At 38.3% G+C, this 23,399-nt stretch overlaps 1 protein-coding gene across 1 annotated transcript in view; it reads right to left on the reverse strand.

The window, feature by feature from the left end:
* The window catches only part of ADGRG4 (adhesion G protein-coupled receptor G4), a 109,638-nt gene that overhangs the window by 72,614 nt on the left and 13,625 nt on the right, over positions 1-23,399 (reverse strand). Inside the window, 4 exon segments of the mRNA XM_059678533.1 lie at positions 613-652; positions 2,500-2,564; positions 4,255-4,349; positions 6,540-11,690. Coding sequence (XP_059534516.1) covers positions 613-652; positions 2,500-2,564; positions 4,255-4,349; positions 6,540-11,690 — 5,351 coding nt within the window.

Below are 23,399 nucleotides of genomic sequence, written 5' to 3' on the forward strand. Positions count from 1 at the left end.
AAGTCATTCCATACTCCCATAGCCCACAAAATAGGCCTTGAAAGAACTGCCACATACATAGTTCAAAAAGCAGAGGATGGTTTCCTTACTGGGTTCTTGTGCAATTCCAAAGAAGGTAATGTATTTTGACCCTCAAGGATTACAATTGAGCCTTGCCTAATCCTATATAATAAAAGCTTAATATGCAAATTGACCAAACAGCCGAACAGCGGAATGACCATCCAGATTATCATCCAGATGACCATCCGGACCATACTATGACATCCACTGGCGCCAAGCCAGCCAAGGCAGGTGCAATGCAATTGGTTGAGGGCCCAGCCATTGCCCCATCATCGCCACACAGAGGGAGGCCCAGGTCACCAACCAGTGGGCTGTCATGGGTGTGCAGGGCCCCCTCTGCAAAGGAAGCCCAGGTCAGTGCTGGTGGCTGGAGGGAAGTTTGGGTCCCAGAGGGAAGTTGGTGCCTGCAGCTGGAGGAAGAAAGGCCTACTCCTGCACAAATTTTGTTTATTGGGCCTCTAGTAATATATACTTGGGTAGAAGAGCTATTTACTTAACATCTAATCAGGTATAAAATAGGTTACAAGTACATTGTTTTGAAAAATTACTTACAAAAGTTTGGTCCATGGTTTTTTCTTCCTTAGAAGTGTCTCTGTGTCAAAAGCATCAAAAATTATAGAAAAATGAAATAGAGTACCAAATACATAAGAGCACAGTTTCAGGAGAAAGACAACTCTGAGGCAAAACAGTAGAATCTCCCAGCTTGGAATTAAAATAATTCTAAGGCTCCAAGAAGATACTTCAAAAGAGTTTGGTCATTATTTGTATACCAAAATGGTAGTAAGCCTTTAACTCAGCAAACCCACTTTCAAGAATCTACTCCATAATAGTACCAGCAAGGAACCATACAAATATATGTACAAGAGTGAAAATAACTGAAATGTCCATTACTAAGTAATTGGGTAAATACACCATGGCACACTCATGCAAAATAATCCTATGCAGGCATAAAAATGAATAAGCTAAATCTCTATGTATTGGCCTCAAAGGATGTACATGATGCATTCTAAAGCATGAAAAGAATGTTGGAAAACAGTATGTAGAGTAGGATCCCATTCTCTTAGTAAATGCAAGGCAACAAATCTAAAGGAGTATGTAAGAAAATTGTTAACCAGAGTTCTTGGAATGGGTGTGTTTCTGGAGATTTTTGCTATCCAAGTTACATATTTCTGTTAAGCTCTAAGATTTTACAATGGCCACATATTACTTTTGTAATAAGTAAACATAATTGACATAATTCTTTAAAAAGAATGTTGTATATTCCACAATTTTCTTTTAATAACCTACCATGGATTTACTTTTATTACCTTATATAAACCTTCTTGAGCCTATTTATATTTGAACATGGAGTAGAAACCAAAATCCCAGTGTGTAGGAGATAGGCAGGCACATGTATTGTTTTAAAAATCAGCTTACATGGGGGGATAGGGGATAACATGGGGATAAGGACACTTATGTAATAATTTAATCAATAATAACAATAAAAATAAATAAAAAATAAAAATCAGCTTACAGTGGTATACCAGAGCCATGCCTATTTTTTCAAAAGGATTCTCTGAATGTTCCTTTAACAGAGGACCAATATATGTGCAATGCAAGAGCAGAGGAAGTATTTATCAGATGACCAATTACTTTGGTCATCATCTTGATACTACTCAGTGCCTTCCAATATTACTCCAATCAGCTCTCCAACTTTGTGGCCAAGGCAAGTCTTGAACTAGTCAGCATTCCTCACTCTAAACATTTCAAGTTCCCTTTGGAATTTTTAATTCCTGGAAGCACATTGTCCAAAAATAAAAGGCCTAATAAATCTTTATGCATTGGTCATTCGGAGTCTTTCATCTTTTAAGGCATTTTCCCCCTAAGTCACAGAATCATAGTATTTTAAAGCTAAAGGGGGCATTAGAGGTAACTGAGTCCAATTCCACTGTTTCCCCTACTTATTTTATTCTATTTTATTTTACCACTGAATTTATACCCTATGGTATTTTTTTAAATATATTTTTATTGATTTCAGAGAGGAAGGGGGAAAGAGAGAGAGAGAGAGAGAGAGAGAGAGAGAGAGAGAGAGAGAGAGAGAGAGAGAGAGAAACATCAGTGGTGAGAATCATTGACTGCCTTCTGCACGCCTCCTACTGGGGATTGATCCCAAAACCCGGGCATATGCCCTTGACTGGAATCAAATCAAACCCGGGACTCTTCAGTCCTCAGGCCAACACTCTATCCACTGAGCCAAACCGGCTAGGGCTATACTCTATAGTATTAATACAAATTTCTTTCTCAGTCCAAAAAGAACCTACACTCAGAAGGGAAGATTCAACTCAAAATGCAGCAGTCCCTGCAACTCAGACAAAAACAAAGGAAATCTTCTCTGGATAATAACAGATCCAGAGTGCCCTCAAACAACCCTTCAACACACAGCAGATGACATTCACATACCTGCTTTTAATTTGAATAGCCAGATTAGCAAGAGCAAATTCACTGTCCTGAAATATAGAATTCAACTGTAAAAGACAAAACATATCAGTTTTAGTATTTCTACTCCTCTGTCTTAACTGAGCAAAGTTACCTGAGATGATGTGATCATTAAGCTCCATTCACTATTTCAGCTGGTTCAACATTTCCATCTGCTCCACTTGGTTTTTACCTACTGTTATGAGCTTAATTGTATCCCCAAAATTTCATATGTTGAAGCCCTAACCTCCTAATGTCACTATATTTGGAGATTGAGCCTTTAAGGGGGTAATTAAGGCTAAATGAGGTCATAAGGGTAGAGCCCTAATCCCATAGGACTGATGTCACTATAAGAAGGGGAAGAGACACCAGACATCTCTCTCTCTCTCTCTCTCTCTCTCTCTCTCTCTCTCTCTCTCTCCACACACAAAGAAAAGTCCTGTGAAGGCACAAAATGACGATAGCCATCTACAAGCCAAGGAGAGAGACCATACCAGAAACCAACCCTGTTGGCACTTTGATCTTGGATTTCCAGTCTGTAGAACAGTGAGAAAATAAACATCTGTTGTTCAAGCCACCCAGTGTATCATATTGTTATGGCAACCCTAGTAGATGAATATAACCAATCATGTCAAGCACTTATAATCATGTCATATATGGTACACTTGAAAATAAATGCCTGATAGGGAGAGAGGGGAAACAGACATGACCATTTACTGTTGGTGGGGATGCAGGTTTTTATCACCTATCTGGGAGGTCACTTAGCAATAGCTATTAAAATGTGTAATATTCATCAATTGATTCAACAATTCCAGTTCTAGGAATTTATCCTATAGAAATACTCAAGTGCTTCCCCAAAATTTATTGCAAGGGTATTATTGTTAGCATTATTTCCAAATAGAGAAAAAATAGAAACACATGAATGTCCACCAATGGATACCTAAATTAAAAACTACTTTACAATTATCCAGTGAAATTCTATGCATCTGTTAAAGTATATGAGGTAGATCTATGTTTATAATCATGAGTATGCTCAAAGATAGATGGTTAAGTGAAAAAGGAAGTTAGCATAATTAGTATGATTTCAGTTATTTTTACAAATGAATATACATGCATCAATGTTATTGTATGTATAGAAAAAGTCTGAAAAAATATACCTCAAACTATTAATAGTACTTAATACAAAGAGCAATATTACAGAGCATGTATACTTTCTGAATTTCACATTTCAAATTCTGGATTTCTTCAGAGAGTATATAGTACTCCTATGATCAGAAACAATGTAAGGATAAGTAAAACATTTATTGTGTAAGAGAGAGAGAAATTAAAATGCAGAAAACAAGAATATTTAAATTAAATAGCATAGACTTTGTTATCACTACTCTCCTACTTTCCCCAAATAGGAAAATTTGAAAAGGCACAGAATTTGTGTCAGTGGAAAAAAAGTGTACACTTCTAAATAAATTAAAATATTAACATCCCATAAAAGCTTCCAGCATTGGCACTATGAAAGAAAAAACACATATATCTTCATGGTGTTGATTACAGAGTGGATAGATTTTCAGCAAAAAGTCAAAACCAATTAGCTGTGAAATGTACTATGTGTAGAAAAAGTAAAACTTAGTTTTAATATACTCAATCTTTGTCATATATATACACACATATATATACATACACATGTATATACAAATATATTCACATATTTTATATGTACTATAAATATTCAAAAGATTATTTTACCCAATTTTCTGCTAATTCATTTACCACACTGGTAATAGGGATCGCTGGCTCTTCATCAAAGACAGAGAAGCTCATTCCAACATTATAAAAGGAAACTGTAATTAAAAATAAGGAGATTAATTTTATGTATTGAATTCAAGAAATTTAACGTCTGTTAATTTGATGAAAATTGTTCTTTATTTTAAAGAAACTAATCAGTGAAATCTCATTCTTAAACTTTGCTTAATTTAATTTCAAGGTCAAGAACAAGCACTTTTGGCTTCATATTCACAAGTAAAACAGGAACAAACAAAACAGAAACAGACTCATAGATACAGAGAACAGGCTGATGGTTGCCAGAGGGAAGAAGGAATGGGGAACTGGGTGAAAAAAGTTAAGGGATTGAGAAGTATAGGGTGGTAGTTACAAAATACCCATGGGATGTAAAGTATAGCATAGGGAATATAGTCAATAACATTAGAATAATTATGTGGGTACTGGAAATACCGGGGGAATAGTTTTTGAAGTATGTGACTGTCTAACCACTATGCTATATACCCAAAACTAATACAAAACAATATTGACTGTAAATTGTAATTGAAAAAAATAGTAATTTAAAAAATAAAAACAGGACATACCATCGCATTTTTGCTTTAATTATTTAGGCAGTTCCCTACACAGTTAATAGACATGCTACAAATCTCCCAAATCCTCAATTTTCATTGATCAACAGATTCCAAGTTCATTTAATAGCCAAGCTAAACATAATTTCACAAGATCATTTGGCCTGAGGAAATATTTATTTTTTCCTGTGTATTTCTTTCTGCTACAGGTTTTTCTCTCTGTAATCCCCTCCTATTGTCTGCCCTATTAAATTTCAATTTTGGAATGTTAAAAGTTGAAGGAACATCCAAAATTTGAGCGATATGGAAGCCAAACACTGCCTGGCCACTGGTAAGTATTGTAAGTCAGCTGGAGGTGAAGCTTAGAGAAGGCTGAGACTTGTATCAGAGGAATGTCTTCTGGTGATTTCTGGTATGTAGTCAATATGTCAGACCTAAGACTATATAATACTCTTATTTGGAAGGGGGTGAGGTTCCTGATCCATGTTCACATTGGTAGAGTCAGAGCATCAGGAACAAAATGGGTGGAAAGGGGGCTTAGAAATGTCATACTTAGTAAAAAGATACATTTGCATTATCCTATACCAGAGGCCCAGTGCACAAAATTCGTGTACTCAGAGGGGTCCCTTAGCCCGGCCTACACCCTAAGCTGGCAGTTGGACATCCTTAGCACTGCCACAGAGGCGGGAGAGGCTCCCGCCACCGCTGCTGCGCTGGCCAGCCATGAGCCTGGCTTTTGGCTTAGCGGCCCTTCGCCTGTGGGAGCACACTGACCACCAGGGGGCAGCTCCTGTGTTGAGCGTCTGTCCCCTGGTGGTCAGTGTGCATCATAGCAACCTGCCAAGGCAGGTGCCAGTGGGGTACCCCAACAATCACCCCGCTGGTCATCCCGCAGAGGGAGGCAACCGGCAATGGTGGTGAGGGGGCAGGCAGGGCTAGTGAGCAGGCAGCGCCAGGCCCGCCAAGGCGGGTACCAGCAGGGGACCCCCAATCGCCACACCAGTCACCCTGCAGATTGGCCCTGATCACCAACCAGGCCTAGAGACTCTACCCATGCATGAATTTTGTGCACTGGCCTCTAGTACTTAATAAAGCAAAGATTTAAAAGATGGCTAGAGAGTTCTATCTTTGGATAAAGTCCCCACTGTACCCATTGACTGAAAGAGATAGACACCTGTACCCTTCTTTATCCTTTTCTGCCTTCAGAAAACTGGCCACCTTGGAGAACACTGTGCATGCATTCTACTAGTAATACAATGCACACATTGTGGAACATATCTGTGTACTAAATGGCAATAGGAGAAGTCAATGCTTCTGTAGATAGAAAGGAAGGTGTAGAGTCCAGCCTGGTTGTCTCAAAAGAGGAAGAAAGTAGTGAAAACACAGTTGCTGTAAGAAGGATATGTTACTCCAGTAGATGTGAGAGAAAATGAGGCTTCAGTAGTTGTGGATGTAGTAGTGCTTATATTTGGAAGGGAATCCAGTGTGGGCTGCACCTCTACTGCAGAGGAAGTTATAATTGAGGAGTATTAGATACGGTTGCCAGAGGAGAACCTGAAGGGAGACTAGAAAAGACCCATGTCAGCATGGGTAAAGTAGTATTTTTTGAAATTATAGATCCCAAAGTAGCACAAGTATTTGATGGGAGTGTGGTCACAGGAGTCACAGATATGTTAGTCTTACCAAATGTCTGCTTAATGTCAACCAAAGTGGTAGGAATAGTTCTTGAAGATATTGATAATGAAGGGCTCTCAGACATCCCCAAGGTAGGAAGAATTCCTGATGTAGAAATTGATGATATTGCCATAACATTTCCAGATACAAGACCAGTCTTAGAGGCCATGAATGTTGATAAAGACCCAGGAACAAGGTATGGAGTCTCTGTTTCCATCTTCTTGGGTGTAGGCACATGAGTAGTGGTAAAAATTGGAAATTGAGAATCTTTAGCTATGGGTATGTTCCAGGAAGTCATAAGCAGAGGCTGGGTGTTACTAGATGTGGTTCTTGTTCCAAGAACTGGAAATTCAACCATGTGGGATGTAGGAGGAAGATAAGTCTTTGGAGTAGAGAATTCAGCTTTAGTACTATGAGGTGAAAAAAGAAATGTTTTAAAAGAGAGCAGAGTTGCACTGGATGGAGTCCATGGATGGTATGAAATAGGGGTATTTACAGATGTGGCACCTTTTGTTAGTTCAGTGCTTGAAGTATTTTCAGTATTTTCAGACAAGGAAGTCATTTTTTTTGTTTTTGAAGAAAAGAAAGTGGTGGCTTTTATACTTTGTGTGGGTCTAGGAGTGCTCTTAAAGCTAGTCAAATATTGGGAAACCTGAATATTCAAGGGAGTAGGGAGACTATCTGAAGGAATAGATGAAATCACACTTTTAGGAGCAGCAGTTCTAGAATAAGTATTTGTGAAAATTGTTACTCTACCACTGCTTACAGTAGATAGGGAGGTGTTAGTAATTCCAGTTAATATGCCCAGAGTTGTAGCCTTGTCTCCATGGAATGACTGTGGGGATGTTGATAAAAATGGTGAAAATGTGGTCTTTGGAATGGAAGACATAGCTTCAGTGTTCTCAGAACTGAGTAGAAATGAGTCAGTGGTGCCTACAAATGGAGTCACCACCCCAGCCATAATAGTGGTTGGAATGGTTTTCATGGAGGGATAAGTTGTCTCTGTTGGAGAGGAAAAGGATGTAGGTGTGATTTGGGAGGACATCTCTGTCATTTCTGAAGTAGTAAAAGCAGAAGACACCATTGTGCTTTTTGAAGTAGAACCAGCATATGTCACAGGTGTGACATCCAATGTAGATGTTTGTATGGTTATAGTAGTCCTAGGGGTAATTGAAGATGATAAAGTAGAGAATGATCCAACTGTTGTGGAATTGTCAGGAGAAACAGTTGGAGGTGAAAAAGCAGAGTCATGAACTGACATTGAGGACACCTCAGACCCACGTCCAGAAGTAGCTATAGAGTGTCTTTTCAAACAATCTGGATGTGTTATTTTAGAATATTTGGTCATTAGTATTGTAGGAGTGTCAGAAACTCTTTTGGAGGTGAAGGCAGTAACTGGCAGTGAAGACATCTGGTAGAGAGGAATGGACGTTGCCATAGATGTTTTCCCAAGAAGTGAGGTAGTTACACTTGGAGCAGAAAGGGCTGTAGTGACCCTGTCAGTAGAAATAATTGTAAAATTGGCACTAGGCAGTCCAGTTATGGAAAAAGACAGGGACTCTGGGGAGGTCTGTGTGCTTTCAGAAATGGGAGAGGCAACTGATGTCACCTCAGGTTGAGTCCGGGGTGAAAGCAAGTGTGAAAGAGTTGTGTTGATGTTTATAGGATTTGATATTCTGGTTGTCCTGGAAGATATGGCATCTACAAATGAAGTGTTCTGGTGGTATGAGAAAGGTTGAGTCACAGAGGTGGTTCTTACTGTCATTTTCTCAGTCCTGCAAGTATATATTGAGAGGGCACTTATGCTTTCTTTGTCAGGAGACAAAAACGTGGTAATTGTCAGAGCTTTTGAAGGGAAAGCTGTTTTCCCAAGACTGGTAGACATTTCTGAAATGTGAACATCGGTGTTACTTGAGATCCAGGTGGTAGGTACAGTCTGTGTATGCCCAGATGTGGGAGATGAAGCTGAAATTCCATCAGTGGGAGTTACAAGTGGAATCTCTGAAGGTGTATGTGTTTGATAACTGGACATTTTTGTGGTCTCAGCAAATCCTGTATCTGTCATTCCCAAGGATGAAGAATTCTGAGACTCTGAAATAAAAGGATTATTTGATGGGGATATCTCTGTCACCTCCATAGTTCCAAGGGGTTTTCCTAGGGAGGTGACAATCTGCTCTTTGTCAGAAGTTAAGGTAGAAATATCAGTCACTGATAGAGTGGGGACCAGTATGTTTGCCAGACGTGTGGAAAATTGAGAAATCTGACCATCTGAAGTAGTAAGCTTGTTGGCAGAGGGCCTGGTCTCATCAATAGCATAATTTTCTGTGGTGGCAGTAATCAAGCTAACAACATCTCCACTGCCATTGAAAGTATTCTGGAAGCTGAGAGCATGGGTGGAAGCATCCTCTACTCGAGATGTGGACTGGGTTGCTACTGGTATAGACATTGTTGAGATCATATGAGTGGAGGTCACAACAGAAATATTGTCAGGGAGATATTTAGAGCAGGCAAGAGTGGGTGTGGATGAAGTTACTCTGTCAGCTGAGGTGGACAGAAAAGTGGTCTCAGCCTTAGTTGCCAAAGGACTGGTAGATCTCAATGAGGAGACTGTAGTTTCTGTCAGAAAGGAAGTTGCTATAGGTGTCACATTATTGCTGGTTGTGGAAGCAGTCTGATCCATTGGTGGCACTGATGCTGTAGTCAGTATAGCTGATGACAGAGGTGAGACATCTGAGAATGCAGATGTGGAGGAAGCCCTGGCCAGTGCAGAAGGCTCAGACATGGTAACCTTAGTCTCTTCAGACATCACCATAGAGGTGACAGCAGAGGCATTAACTGGCAGTGAGTACATATGGATAATAGGCACAGGGGTTGCTAAGGAATGGGTAGTTGTAGGTTGTGGAGGCAACATACCAGTAGACAAGGACATAGCTGTCCTCTCTGTAGGAATAGTGGCAAAACTGGTTTCCAATATTCTTATGGTAGAAGCAACCAGGGGTTCAGGAAATGCCTTTGTGCTCCCAGAAGTGGGATATGGAGTTGGATTACCTTCAGGTGGAGTCTCTGAAGTCCACTCTGCTGTGTATGTGTGGGTGGAATTAAAGATTTCTGAAGATCCATTGTAGGAAGTCTCAGATGTGGTTTTAACTGATTTTGGAGAAAGCCATCTTCCTCTCACCTCAGTAGTTGCAGTTTTATTATCCAATGGGGAAGTCGACTTTTCTAAATCAGGAAAAGGGGAAACAATGACAGAAGCTGTCACCATTTGTATAGACTCATCTGTTGCTTCCTGCATTGTTGCAAATGGAGAAACCTCTGTTGTTGCTGCTATAGTTGATCTTCCTTTAAGGTAATGGGAAGTTGCTTCTTTCCTTGTCACAGAAGCATTGAATCTTTGTGTTGTTGCAGACTCCGGTACAGGGATTGTTGTCTCTCCAAATGCAATTGTATTTTTTACCTCTGTTTGTGTAGTCTCAGAAGCACTCTCAGTAGAAAAATCTAGTTCAGTGTCAGCAAGGGTAGATATTATATCTACTGGTGGAAAAACTGTTTCCTTTGATGTTGAAATAAGTTCATTTCCAGCTACTGCGGACCTAGGGGTGGTTCTTAGTAATAAGGTGGTAAGTTTAAACTCAGGCAGTTTGTTTATAGATGTGGTTCTAGAAACTATGGAGAAATTAGCCAAACACGGAGATGTCAAGTTGGATAGAGCTGTTGTATATCTGTCTATTATGGTATCAGTATTAATAATAGCATCAGTGGTAGTGGTAGCCTCACTTTCTATGGATGCTTCTGGAGGCATATTAACATCAGCAGTTGTGGATGAATGTTCTGTATTAGAAGTATTCCCATGGAATATTGACATCAACAGAGTTTGGTCTGGTCTGGAAGTCCAATTGATCTCACTGGTAAATAGATGGGCACCTTCATCACTTATTGTTGTGGGACCAGACTCAGATGCCCTGGATGTGAAAGCTGATCTGGTGGAGATAAAAGGAAACACATTTTCACCATCTGTGGATGTATTCTTGGTATATTCTGACCCAGTGACTGTGGGGGAAAGCATACTTTCATCAGCTGCAGGTGCAAGTGTGATTCCAGGAATCAAGGATGTATGTGTGGTCTCAGTATCAATATTTGTCTGTACACTCTCAGCTCTGGTTAATGAAGAGGATGTCCTGAAAGAAAGGGACACAGAAGAGGCCTCTTTTGGCATGGAGATAGATATTGTATCCTCCATTCTGGATGAAGAGACATCCTGGAAATTTGTAGATGTCAATTCTGTTTCAACTGTTCTTAGCTCAGAAGTCGTCTCAATAGGCTTAGATGGAAGTGTCATTGAATGAACTGTAAATGATATTTTTTTATCAGTCATTGCCAATGTAGATGCTTTCTGATTTCTAGGAAATACAGTATCTACTGGAGCAGCTTTGGAGATGAGCACAGACATAGGTGGGAATGCTGATGCAGTCCCAATGTGAGTAGAAGTCTGTTTCACGGTGGACCAAGGTACAGTTCCAGCAACTGTAGATGCAAGAAACTCCTGGCTAGCTGTGGAGATAGGGAGTGCTCCAATACCTGTGGATATGTGTTTATGCCATGATGGTGTAGATTTGGATGTTGGCTCAATAGATGAGCATAAAGATGCTGTCTTCATATTGGCCAGTGGAGATCCAATCGCTGAAGATTTGGGTACAATTGAATTCTTGGTAAATCCAGATGTGTATAAGAAATTAGTAGCTGTAGTTGGATAAAAGGTCTCAAAAATGGCTCCAGCCCTTTTTGTTGTCACTGTGTTCTCTGAAGATGGGGATTTAGTTATTTTCATGGAATTGGTAGTAGTGCCTGTGGAAGTATTCTTGGTGGGTAGAGCAACAGCTGCTGAAGTAGACAAAATGTCTGCTATGAATGTAGCTGTCTCAGAAATGGATGTCTTTAAAAATTTTGGTACAGTCATTGTTTCCAGAGGTGGAGATGTTGTATTGGAATATGATATGGTTTTATAATCAGTTTTAAATACAGGTATGACTTTAGACATAATTGTAGAAGTATATACAGTATTTTGAGGTTTTAGTTCAGTAATTTGGGATGGGGTTGTTAGGTCTATTTGCTGTGAAAGAATTGTACTTGTTTCTTGAATTGTCATATTTTCAGAAACAACTGAAAAAGATAGAAAGCATGTGTTAATTTGGGTTCAGCTTTTAAATTAAGAGACCATTCTTTAAGAAAGAGCTCTATATTTTTCTCATATTTTAAAAAGGAGTTAAGTATCAAATATAACAAAATCAATTACTTGGTTTTTCTTATGATGACTTTCTACTTTCTAAAATCTCTATATGGTTCTCATAATGCCCTGGTTAAGTAAGAAGTCTATTCCATAGTGTCTCCATAAATAAACATAGGCACTTCTGAAAGAGGTGTACATGCTATAGTAGGGTACTAATTGAGAGGATTAGCTTTGGAAAATGAACCATTTTTTCAAAGACACAAGTTATCAAAACTTACTTAAGAAGAAATAAATAACTTGAATAGTCTTGTATCTATTAAAGAAATTGAATTGTGTAGTTAAAAATCTTCAAAAAATAGGACCAGCTTTGGATTAAAATATATGTAGTTTTAAATCCTGGCTCATCACTTTCTCATTATATAGCCTTGGACTAGTTACTTAACCCCTCTGTGCTTCAATTTCCTCCTATATAATGTGAGATAATAATATCTACCTTATGAAATTGTTTTGAGAAATTAATGCATGTAAGACATTTAGCATAGCACCTGACAAAGAGTAAGTGACCAAAATATAATTAACTGTGGTAAATAAAGGTTTGCTATTTTATTTTTCTCTCTATTTATTTTTATTAAATTTATTAGGGTGACATGGGTTAATAAAATTATATAGGTTTCAAGTGTAGATTTCTGTAATACATGATCTGTATATTATATCGTGTGCCCACCACAGGCTTGCTATTTTGGACTGGATCAAATTTCTATTATTAATTTAAATACTAGAGAAAAAATGTTTTGATCTGAACCCCAATATTAAAATTTCTTGAATATGCACCATTTATGTTATTCAATCCTCTCTCTCTATATATATATATAATAAATTTGTATAATATACATTATAAACATACACAAAAACAGAACTGTTAAAGAATATAAGTATAAATAGATGTTTTACAATATTTTCTTCCTGTACTCTAATGTATTGTCTGTGTACTCTACTTTAGAGGTCACTGGGACCTGGCTTATGTCTCAATTCAAGTAAATTAAATTTAACAAGTACTGTGAATACTATTCTAGGTCCTGTAAGAAATGCGTAGAGTTTATGGCATGATTCTTTGGCTCAAAGAGTTCACACTCTTATTGGAAAAGTCTTATATTACTAAAATATTTTAGACAATATTTTAGTAATATAAGGTGGGCAAAAGTAGATTTACAGTTATGAGTACACAAAACATTTTATTCTTGTATTATCTGTTTATTAATTATTGTTTATAACTGTAAATATACTTTTGCTCACCCTGGTATAATAATATTTTTCAACAAAACAATAAAAATATAATAAAGTAATAATATAATAAGCTTTTCACACTGTCCAGCCATCCTACTACTTTTCTCTGGTCAATTTATGCTCCCACTATCTACACTAGCTGTTTGTGACCTTCCCCATTCTCAAATTCTACACCATATAATAATCATCAAATAATCATGCCTCTTACTTCATAGGAAAAAATAAACAGATAAAAATTTAGCTGCCCTAATGTCTCAGTAACCTTACACCAGCAGTAAATACAGTAACTGCTTATAATAAAGTGAACAATGGAATTTAATCAGGTTTCAAAAGTGCAATGGGAGATCAGTGCAGTGAGAGAGCAACACTGTTTTCAAGCTAATGAGGAAGATTTCATTTAGAAGATGCAGGCCTTTGAGAAGTTATGAGGTTTGGGAAGAGCAGGCAAGGCACATGACAATGAATATGGAGGCAGTGAAAAGATCAGTCTAACTGGGAGAAAGTATGTTGGATAGGGGTGAGAGAGAATTTCAGACTAGGCTGAAACCTGAAGGGAAAGGTGGATAAACAGATAAGAGAATATAAGATAGCAACTTTCATGCACTTATTACAGGCCAAGCACTGTGCTACATGCTATCTAGTCTAATGCTCCTAATAACCTTGTAAGGTAGATATTACAATTAACCCCATTTTGAATTGAAGAAACGGAGTGTCAGAAGTTTACATGAATTGCTGGAGTTCACAAGGAGTTCAAACCAAGGTCTATCAGCTGTGCTCTTACTCACTACACTGTTTGGAAGGGTGCAGGTTCTTGAGCAAGGCAAAGGAGTTGATAAAAAGTAGTCTTTAAGAAAAATAATTCTTGTGGCAGTATACAGGATAGGTAGGAATGTGAAAACACTGAAGGCAAAGAGACCCTTCAGGAGCCTGGCTGGTAGTGTTCTCTTCCTCACCTCACTTCCACCAAATCTGGGACAGCCTAATTATTTATTGCCTTAATATCTGCACTTGAGCAATCAAGCACTGCTGACACAGACACGTAAAAGGATGAATAGTATTTCTATAAATTCATGGCCATCTCAAACTCAAATAAGCTTTTCACACTGCCCAGCCATCCTACTACTTTTCTCTGGTCAATTTATGCTCCCACTATCTTCACTAGCTGTTTGTGACCTTCCCCATTCTCAAATTCTACACCATATATTTATCAAATAATCATGCCTCTTACTTCATAGGAAAAAATAAAGTCAACAGATAAAAATTTAGCTGCACTAATGTCGCAGTAACCTTACACCAGCAGTTATCCCTCCTTCCCTTAAGGAGCCTTCCCCTCCTCATGTAAAACATATTGTAGTCTCCTAAAATAAAATATAAAAATCCCACATTCTTCTGCAGGTAGTGCCCTATCTCTGTCTTCCCCATCACATTCAAATTTCTTTTTTTATTTTATTTTATTTTATTTTTATTTTTATTTTTTATTGCTTAAAGTATTACAAAAGGTATTACATATGTGTCCTTCCCCCCCCCCCGCCCTTGACAGTCCCCTAGCCTCCCCTATCCCCCAGTGTATTATGTCCATTGGTTATGCTTATATGCATGCATACAATTTCTTTAAAGAAAATTTATCTATACTGTCTGACTCCAAGTTCTCCTGCCCTGTTCTTTTGTTTTAAATTGAATTTATTGTAGTTACATGGTCAATAAATTATATGTTTCAAGTGTAGAAGTCTACAATACATCATCTGCACTTTGCTTTGTGAGCTCACCATCCAAAGTCTAGTCTTCTTCCATCACCACTTATCCCCCATTTACCCTCTTCCATCTGTTCCTACCCACCTTTCCTCTGGCAATCACTATACTATTGTCTATGTCAGTGATGGCAAACCTTTTGAGCATGGCGTGTCAGCATTTTGAAAAACCCCAACTTAACTCTGGTGCTGTGTCACATATAGAAATTTTTTGATATTTGCAACTATAACAAAACAAAGACTTAAGTTTTTGATATTTATTTTATATATTTAAATGTCATTTAACAAAGAAAAATCAACCAAAAAAATGAGTTCGCGTGTCACCTCTGACACGCGTGCCATAGGTTCGCCATCACTGGTCTATGTCCATGAGGGGTTTTTTGTTTGTTTGTTTGTTTTTCTTAATCTCTTTACGTATTTCACCCAGTCCCCCAGCCCTCCTCCCCTCTGACAGCTGTCAGTCTGTCCTCTGTATCTAGGAGTCTGTTTTTCTTGCTCCATTTTTTTTTTTTAATTGCTTAAAGTATTACAAAGGGTATTACATATGTATCCATTTTATCCCCCCGCCCTAGACAGTCCCCTAGCCTCCCCTATCACCCAGTGTCTTATGTCCATTGGTTATGCTTATATGCATGCATACAAGTCCTTTAGTTGATCTCTTACCCCCCTACCTCCTGCCCCCCAACCCTCCCCGGCCTTCCCGCTGCAGCTCGACAATCTGTTTGAGGCAGCTCTGCCTCTGTATCTATTATTGTTCAAAAGTTTATAATGGTCTCTATTGTCCACGAATGAGTGAGATCATGTGGTATTTTTCCTTTATTGACTGGCTTATTTCACTTACTTGCTCCATTCTTTAGCCCACTAACCTGGCTTCAGTCATCATCATTCAACTGAACAGCATTCACTAAGGCCACCAATTGACTCCAAGTAAATATATAAATATTTTTTCAGTCCTCATCTTACTTGACCTCTCAACAACTTTTGACAATGTTGGCTGCCGGGAGCCGGTCCATGCTTGCTGTTTCAAGGGACCTGGCATATATGGCATACGGTTCTTAATATGTTTGCTCACCTTCTTGGCGCTGTGTTTTAACCAAGGTCACCTCTCCGAGAAAGGTTGAATTCCCAGGTAGGGATTTTCCCCTGAAGTTAGGGAGGGAATAAAACCCCTCAACTAAGTGCCAGGCGGGTAATTAATCACTTTAACTATGAACAATCATGCTTAAGCTACATAATCTTTACTCCCTGGAATGGAGATAAGAAACGCCCTAACCTTTGGAATAGAGATTGATAGGATTGGAATCAACTGGTATAAATACAGATGCAACAAGACAACAACAGACAGAATTCAGAAGACAGAACCTACACGGAGCCTGGAGACAGAAGAACTTCGCTGGAGAGAACATGGCAATAGATCCTGGACTGAACCTGACTATAGAACATGGCAAGAGAACCTGACTAGAACCTGGTGACTGAACCTGGCTGGAGATCTGAAGCAGAACCTCTCTGGAGATCCAGACCAGAACTTGGCTGGAGATCCGGGCTAGAGATCCTGGCTAGGCTGCTGATCAACTGAACGCTGTCTCCGTGTCATTCCTTCTTCGCCAACTCCGTCCACACCTTTGGGAACCCCTGGACCCGCTGGGGTTGGACCCCGGCAGTTGGCCACTCCATCCTTCTTTAAATACTTTCTTTTTACTTCCATGACATAACATGCTGTTGGATTTTCTCCTACTTATCTGGCTATTCCTCTATCTCCTTTGCAGACTCATCCTATTTTACCTGGTTATTAATTATTAGAGTCCCTCAAGGCTTGGTCCCAGTACCTCTTCCCTTTTCCCTCTATAATTTCTCCACACGCAGTATTCCAATTGACACCTATACACATATGAATCTCAAAATTCAATCTTTAGACCAGATCTCTATTCTGAGCTCCACAATTATATAACCAATAGCTTACTTGACATCATCTCTTGGATATATCATTAACATCTCAAACTCAATATGCCTCAACTAAACTCTATCTTCTCTCCAAACTGGATTATCTTTCAGCATTCCTTCAGTGAATGGCACCATCAAACTTCAGTTATGCAATCCAAAACCCTCTCCCTCTGTCTCCTTCATTTTCTCTTTCACCTGCAATAGCCAACCCATAATCTTGTCCTGTGGATCTTACCTCCTAAATATCTCTTGACTCCACCTGTTTCTCTCCATCTCTATCACTTACGGCCCTTAAGAAGAAACCATCAATCACTCACCTGCACAACTACAGTAGCCTCCCAATAGGACTCTGCCTCTCCTCTTGGGCCCCCTCCAATCTGTTCCTTAATACAATCAGAATGATTTTTGTAATGCAAATTACACACACACACACACACACACACAGTGCTCCCTTTAGTGGCCGTCCATTATTCACAAAATTAAAAAACAACAACAATTTTCTTAATAGAGTCTATAGAGCTATGCACAGTTTGGTCCCTAACTATCCCTCCAGGCTCAATTTGTGTGAAGTTTCTCCCATGTTTTCTGGTCTTCAGCCCATCATCCTGGTTTCAGTTCTCCAACACTTGGTATTCTCTTTCCCATCATAAGGCCACTCACTGCATATACTGTTAGCTATAGTTAGAATGTTCTTCCCAACTTTCTTCATCTCATTAACTTCAATTCATCTTTAAGATCTCAACTCATACATCACTTCTTCAAGGAAGCCTCCATAATTAGGTCAAACCAATCTATTCTAGGCTCTTATGACACCTTATACCTTTTATCCCCATAATACTTGTCACAGCTGCAGTTTTACATTTGTTGTGCTCATTAATGTCTTCCTTCTACACTACAATGTATGGGCAGAGATCTCACCTCTCTTTGCTTACCATTGTATTTCCAATACCTAACTAACACAGTGCCTGGTACATGATATATGCCTAATAAAAAACTGTAGGTTAACATAATAAGTGGAAATAATGAGGGATTAGAATGATATGAGTGGAATCTCATAACTATTGGAAAAGAAGAATTGACAGATTATAGTAACAAGAAGTTTAAGAGATGAAGAAGACAGAGAAGTCCAAAGAGTTGCTTATTTTGAAAAGTCAAATTGGAAGATAGTGGTAATATTCATAGGCATAGTAAAATTAAGAAGACAGACTCACTAAGAAGAACACCCAGTTCAGACTTGGATAAGTGGAATATGGGGTGATGGTGGGACATCCAAGTGAAAATTGTACATTGTAAAATTCAAGATTGAGTCATAACTTTTCTCAATTTTCAATCACTTAAAATGAAATCATGCATATTTACCATTGGGAAATTAGCACTTTAAACTTATCTACCTGGGATGTATATAATCTATTATGTAGGGATAATTATGGTGGTAGACAATCTATTGAGTTGTTTCATTGTCTTGAGCATTAAAATTATTTTTAATTTTAATATATAGAAATATTAAAATATCTGTAGGATGTTCATTAGGATTCTGCAGTCAGTAGCAAATAGAATGAGTGATAATTGGAAGCCTGCAATTGACTGTATATATGAGTTGACAAAAGTACACACATTTATAAGGAGAAAAGTCAAAGTTGTATAGAAGTACTTTTTGGCATCAACAAAATGAAGAGAGATCCCACTGTTTGGGAGAAAATATTTGCCAATGATACATCTGATAAGGGGTTAATTTCCAAAATATATAAAGTACGCATAGAGTTTAACAAACGGAAGATAAACAATCTAATTAAAAAATGGGCAAAGGCAATGAGGTTGGGATGGCCTGGTGAGGTCGAGACGGCCCCAGTAAGGTTGAAACGGCCCCAGTCAGGTCGGGATGGCCCCGGTGAGGTTGAAACAGCCCCAGTGATGCCGAGAGGGCCCCAGTGAGGTTGGGACAGCTCCAGTGAGGTTGGGACAGATATTGGGGACCAGTATAGACTTATGAACAGGGATAGATGCAGAGGCAGAGCAGCATTGAACAGACTGTCAAACTACAGCGGGAAGCCTGGAGAGGGTTGCGGGGGGGGGTTTAAGAGATCAACCAAAGGACTTATATGCATGCATATAAGGATAAACAATGGACACAAGACACTAGGGGGTAGGGGCTGGGGGAATGTCAAGGGAGGGGAAGGAGACATATGTAATACTCTTTGTAATACTTCAAGAAATAAAAATTATTTTAAAAAATGGGCAAAAATAGACATTTCTCCAAAGAGGACGTACAGATGGCAAAGAGACACATGAAAAATGCTCAAAGTCTCTAATAATCAGAGAGTTGCAAATTAAAATGACAATGAGGTATCACCTCACACTGTCACAATGGCTTTCATCAACAAATCAACAAATGACAAGTGTTGAGGAGGATGTGGAGAAAAGAGAACCTAGTACATTGCTGTTAGAATGCAGACTGGTGCAGCCATTATGAAAAACAGTATGGAGTCTCCTCAAAAAATTAAAAATGGAACTGCTTTTTGACCCAGCGATCCCACTTCTGGGAATATGTCCCAAGAAATCAGAAACACCAATCAGAAAGAATATATGCACCCCTATGTTCATAGCAGCACTATTTACAATAGCTAATATTTGGAAACAGCCCAAGTGTCCTTCAGTAGATGAGAGGATAAAACAGCTGTGATACATTTATACAATGGAATACTATACAGCTGTAAAAAATGTCCTCTTAATCTTTGGGACAGCATGGTGGGACCTGGAGAGTATTATGCTAAGTGAAATAAGCTAATCAGAGAAAGACAAGTATTACATGATCTCACTTATATGTAGAACTTAATGAACAAAATAAACTGATGAACAAAATAGATCCAGAGACCTGGAATCTCAGAAGGAAGGAGGGAGGGAAGAGATTAACCAAATAATTTATATGCATATATGTATAACCCATGGACACAGACAACAATGCAGTAGGCCTGGGTGGGCAGGGGTGGGGTGGTGGAGGTCAATTGGTGGGGAAAGGGGGACATCTGCAATACTTTCAACAATAAAGATAAATTTTACAAAAGAAGTACTTTTTTACTTAATATTACAACACTGTTTAAATTATCAGTGATTCACATTCTGTTAAGTCTTATTAAGAAATGTATATTTCAGCAACACACTGTATATCTCAAGCTTTTTGCCCTCAGATTTTTCCATGGCTACAAGTAAAGGAATTGTCAGGATCTTGGTTTCCATCTGGCTTTACCACAGCCAATTGGTTTAGCAAACCTGTTGAAATATCACTTATATGACATTTGAGGAGTGTGCCATCCCAGAGTCTGAAAGTCTATGAATGCACTAATTCATGACAGAAGAGTTCACAATTTTCACTTCTTTATAAATGATTAATGGAGCTGCATTCACTTTTTAGAAAAACAATAAAACTAAATACCATAAATATCTAAGTTATCTTCTTTGATGCAGTTTTCAAGAAACACTATTAGAGGAATCCTAACTTGCAATTGGAAACTCTTTGAGAACACAAAGGATGGGAGTTAGGCATGATATTTTTATCTAGAGAGGTCTGAGCTATAGATGTTAATTGTTAGCAACACTTTCAGTAAGCATCTCAAATGGAAGCGTAACATTTTTAGAAGCAAATTAATTGAACAAAATTGCAAGCAGGTGGCATTAGGAAATAATGCAGCTTACAGTGCTTCATTTTAACCTGAAGCCTGGATTTACATATTTCAGCAAATCTCCAATTGAATCTTTCAGAGGAAAGACTTTTTCCCCCCAGAGGGATTATTTGTACCAAGTTTTTCTTCTAAAGTCTTTATTAATAAGAAGTCTTCCTTAATTAAAATCACAGAATTTTACAACTAAGTCTTGGAGATTGTATTCAATCCTTTCATTTAGAGATGAGGCCCAGAGAGGCACAGTATTGAGAAGATGAGATTTCTGCAGGTGAAATATGTAGAGAAGAAATATGACAATATGTGCCAGTGCTTCAATTATCTAGTACCCATACATCCATGCACTCAATTTACACAAAGCATCCTAAACCCAGGAGAATGAAGAGATTAACCAAAAGAACCATGGAGAGAGAAACTTAGATAATAAAAGCCCACGTTCTGCAAGTGCTGAACAGCTCAAGAAAAAGCAGTAACCCCAAAACAGTAAGACATAAACTTTAGAGGGCAGCTCTAAACCAAAACATGAAGGTGCCCTTTCCAGCCTAGGGATGGAAACCCAATGGGAACCCCAAATTATGACTATGCCCTGAAACATTATTTGCCTTGAAGAGTCCTTCATATCCCAAATAAAGGCAATCCAATTAAATGTCAGTACCTTTTTAACTAGGATCCATAGGAATTAATGATTCTTTCAAATTCTAAGCCTAGCAATTAATTAGAATGATTTGGCAAACAAGTTCATCTGATATAGAAGAGGCATCTAACAATGTCTCAGATTCATTCATGATAAAATATCTTGGCAAGTTAGGAATAGATGATATTTATATCAACTTGAGAAAGAACACCAGCAAAAAACATAAAGTTACTATCAACCATAATGGTGAGAGACTGTCTTTCCACTAAGTTGGGAACTAAGCAAGGATGTTTACTTTCACCACTCTTACTCAACATAATACTGGAAGTTAGAAGCACTCCTGTGAGGAAAGAAAAATAAAAGGCATTGTAAATGATACAGCTGTTCAGTAGAAAATCCCAAAGAATCTAAACACACACACACACAAAAACAAACAAAACAACAACAACAACAAAACTCCTGGAACTTAAAAGTAAGTTAAAGTTGGAGGATACAAAATTAACACTAAGCAAAGAGTTCTTACACTCGACACTAAAAAACATGCTACACAAAAAGAAAAACTGGTAAGTTAGACTTCATCAAAACTAAAAGATTTTGCTCCACAAAAGTACAAATGAAAGGGATAAAAAAATAAGCAACTTACAGACTAGGAGGAAATATTTGCAAAATACATATCCAACAAAGGACTAGAATATATAAAGAACTACGAAGACGCAACAGTAAAAACACCCCCAAGTTAAAAAAAAAATGGGCAAATGATATGAATAGACAGTTCACTGAAGAGGATATACAGATGGGGCAAATAATCACCGCAAAGATGTTCAACACCATTAGGCATCAGGGAAATGCAGATTAAACCCACAATGAAACATTACTATACATTCACCAGAATGTCTAAAATAAAAACTAATGACAACACAACATGCTGGCAAGGATGAAGAGAAACTGGATCACTCATGCATTGCTGGTAGGAATATAAAATCGTACAGCCACTTTGGAAAACAGTCTGACAATTTTATGTAAAATTAAATGTGTAACTACCACACGGCCTAGCAATCATTCTCCTGTTCATTTACCCCAGAGAAATAAAAACTCATGTCCACATAAAAGCCTGTACACAAATAATTGTGTTTATTTTTAATAGAAAAAATTGGAATCAGTCTATATGTCCTTTAATAGGTGAATGGCTAAGCAAACTCTAGTATATCTATTCCATGGAATACTAGTTAGCAGTAGAAAGGAATGAACTATTGATACAAGCAACAACTTGGATGGATCTCCAGAGAATTATGCTGAGTAAATGGGGGGGGGGGGAGCCAATCCAAAAAGGTTATATACTGTATGATTCATTTTTGAAATGACAAAACTTTTGAAAGAAGGGCATATTAGTGGTTCTCAAGAGTTAGGGAGGCATGCCCTGACTGGTTTGGCTCAGTGGATAGAGCGTCGGCCTGCGGACTCAAGGGTCCCAGGTTCGATTCTGATCAAGGGCATGTACCTCGGTTGCGGGCACATCCCAGTGGGGAGTGTGCAGGAGGTAGCTGATCGATGTTTCTCTCTCATCGATGTTTCTAACTCTCTATCCCTCTCCCTTCCTCTCTGTAAAAAATCAATAAAATATATATTTTTTTAAAAAAAGAGTTAGGGAGGCAGAGAGCAGAGTGGAGTAGCAGGAGAGGGTAGAAGGGAGATGGGAGTGTTTATAAAGGGGTAACATTAGGAGTCTGTGTGGAATTGAATCTGTTCAGTATCTTGACTGTGGTGGTAGAGAGAAACTGTCACAAATGAAAAAAAAACACTGTATAGAACTTGATACACACAAATAAGTATAAGTAAATGAATAAAATCTGAGTAAGATTAGTGAATGTTATCAATGCCAATATTCTAGTTGATATACTATAGCTTTACAAAATAGTATTACTGGGGAAAATGGGGCAAAGTGTACAAGGGATTTCCAGCTCAATAAAAATTCAGTTTAAAAAAAGCAAATTCAAAGGTCACACTGTGCAGGTAGTTGAGCAACAACTGAATGTCCATTTGGACTGGAGGAATCACAGAAGCCATGGAATCTGGCCTCCATTTTTAAAGGGCTCAAAAACATGTCTTGCGTAAGAGATCAACCAAAGGACTTGTATGCATGCATATAAGCATAACCAATGGACACAAGACACTGGGGGTTAGGGGAGGCCAGGAGAAGGTCAAGGGGAGAAAAAAAGGAGACATATGTAATACTCTTTGTAATACTTTAAGCAATAAAAAAATAAAAATAAATAAAAAATAAAATGAAAATCATTAAGTGAAAAAAAAAAAGTCTTGCCACATTCATTCTGTTCTCATTTGTGAATAAGTGATCATTTGCAC

Source organism: Myotis daubentonii, chromosome X (genome assembly GCF_963259705.1).
Source record: "Myotis daubentonii chromosome X, mMyoDau2.1, whole genome shotgun sequence".
NCBI lineage: Eukaryota > Metazoa > Chordata > Mammalia > Chiroptera > Vespertilionidae > Myotis > Myotis daubentonii.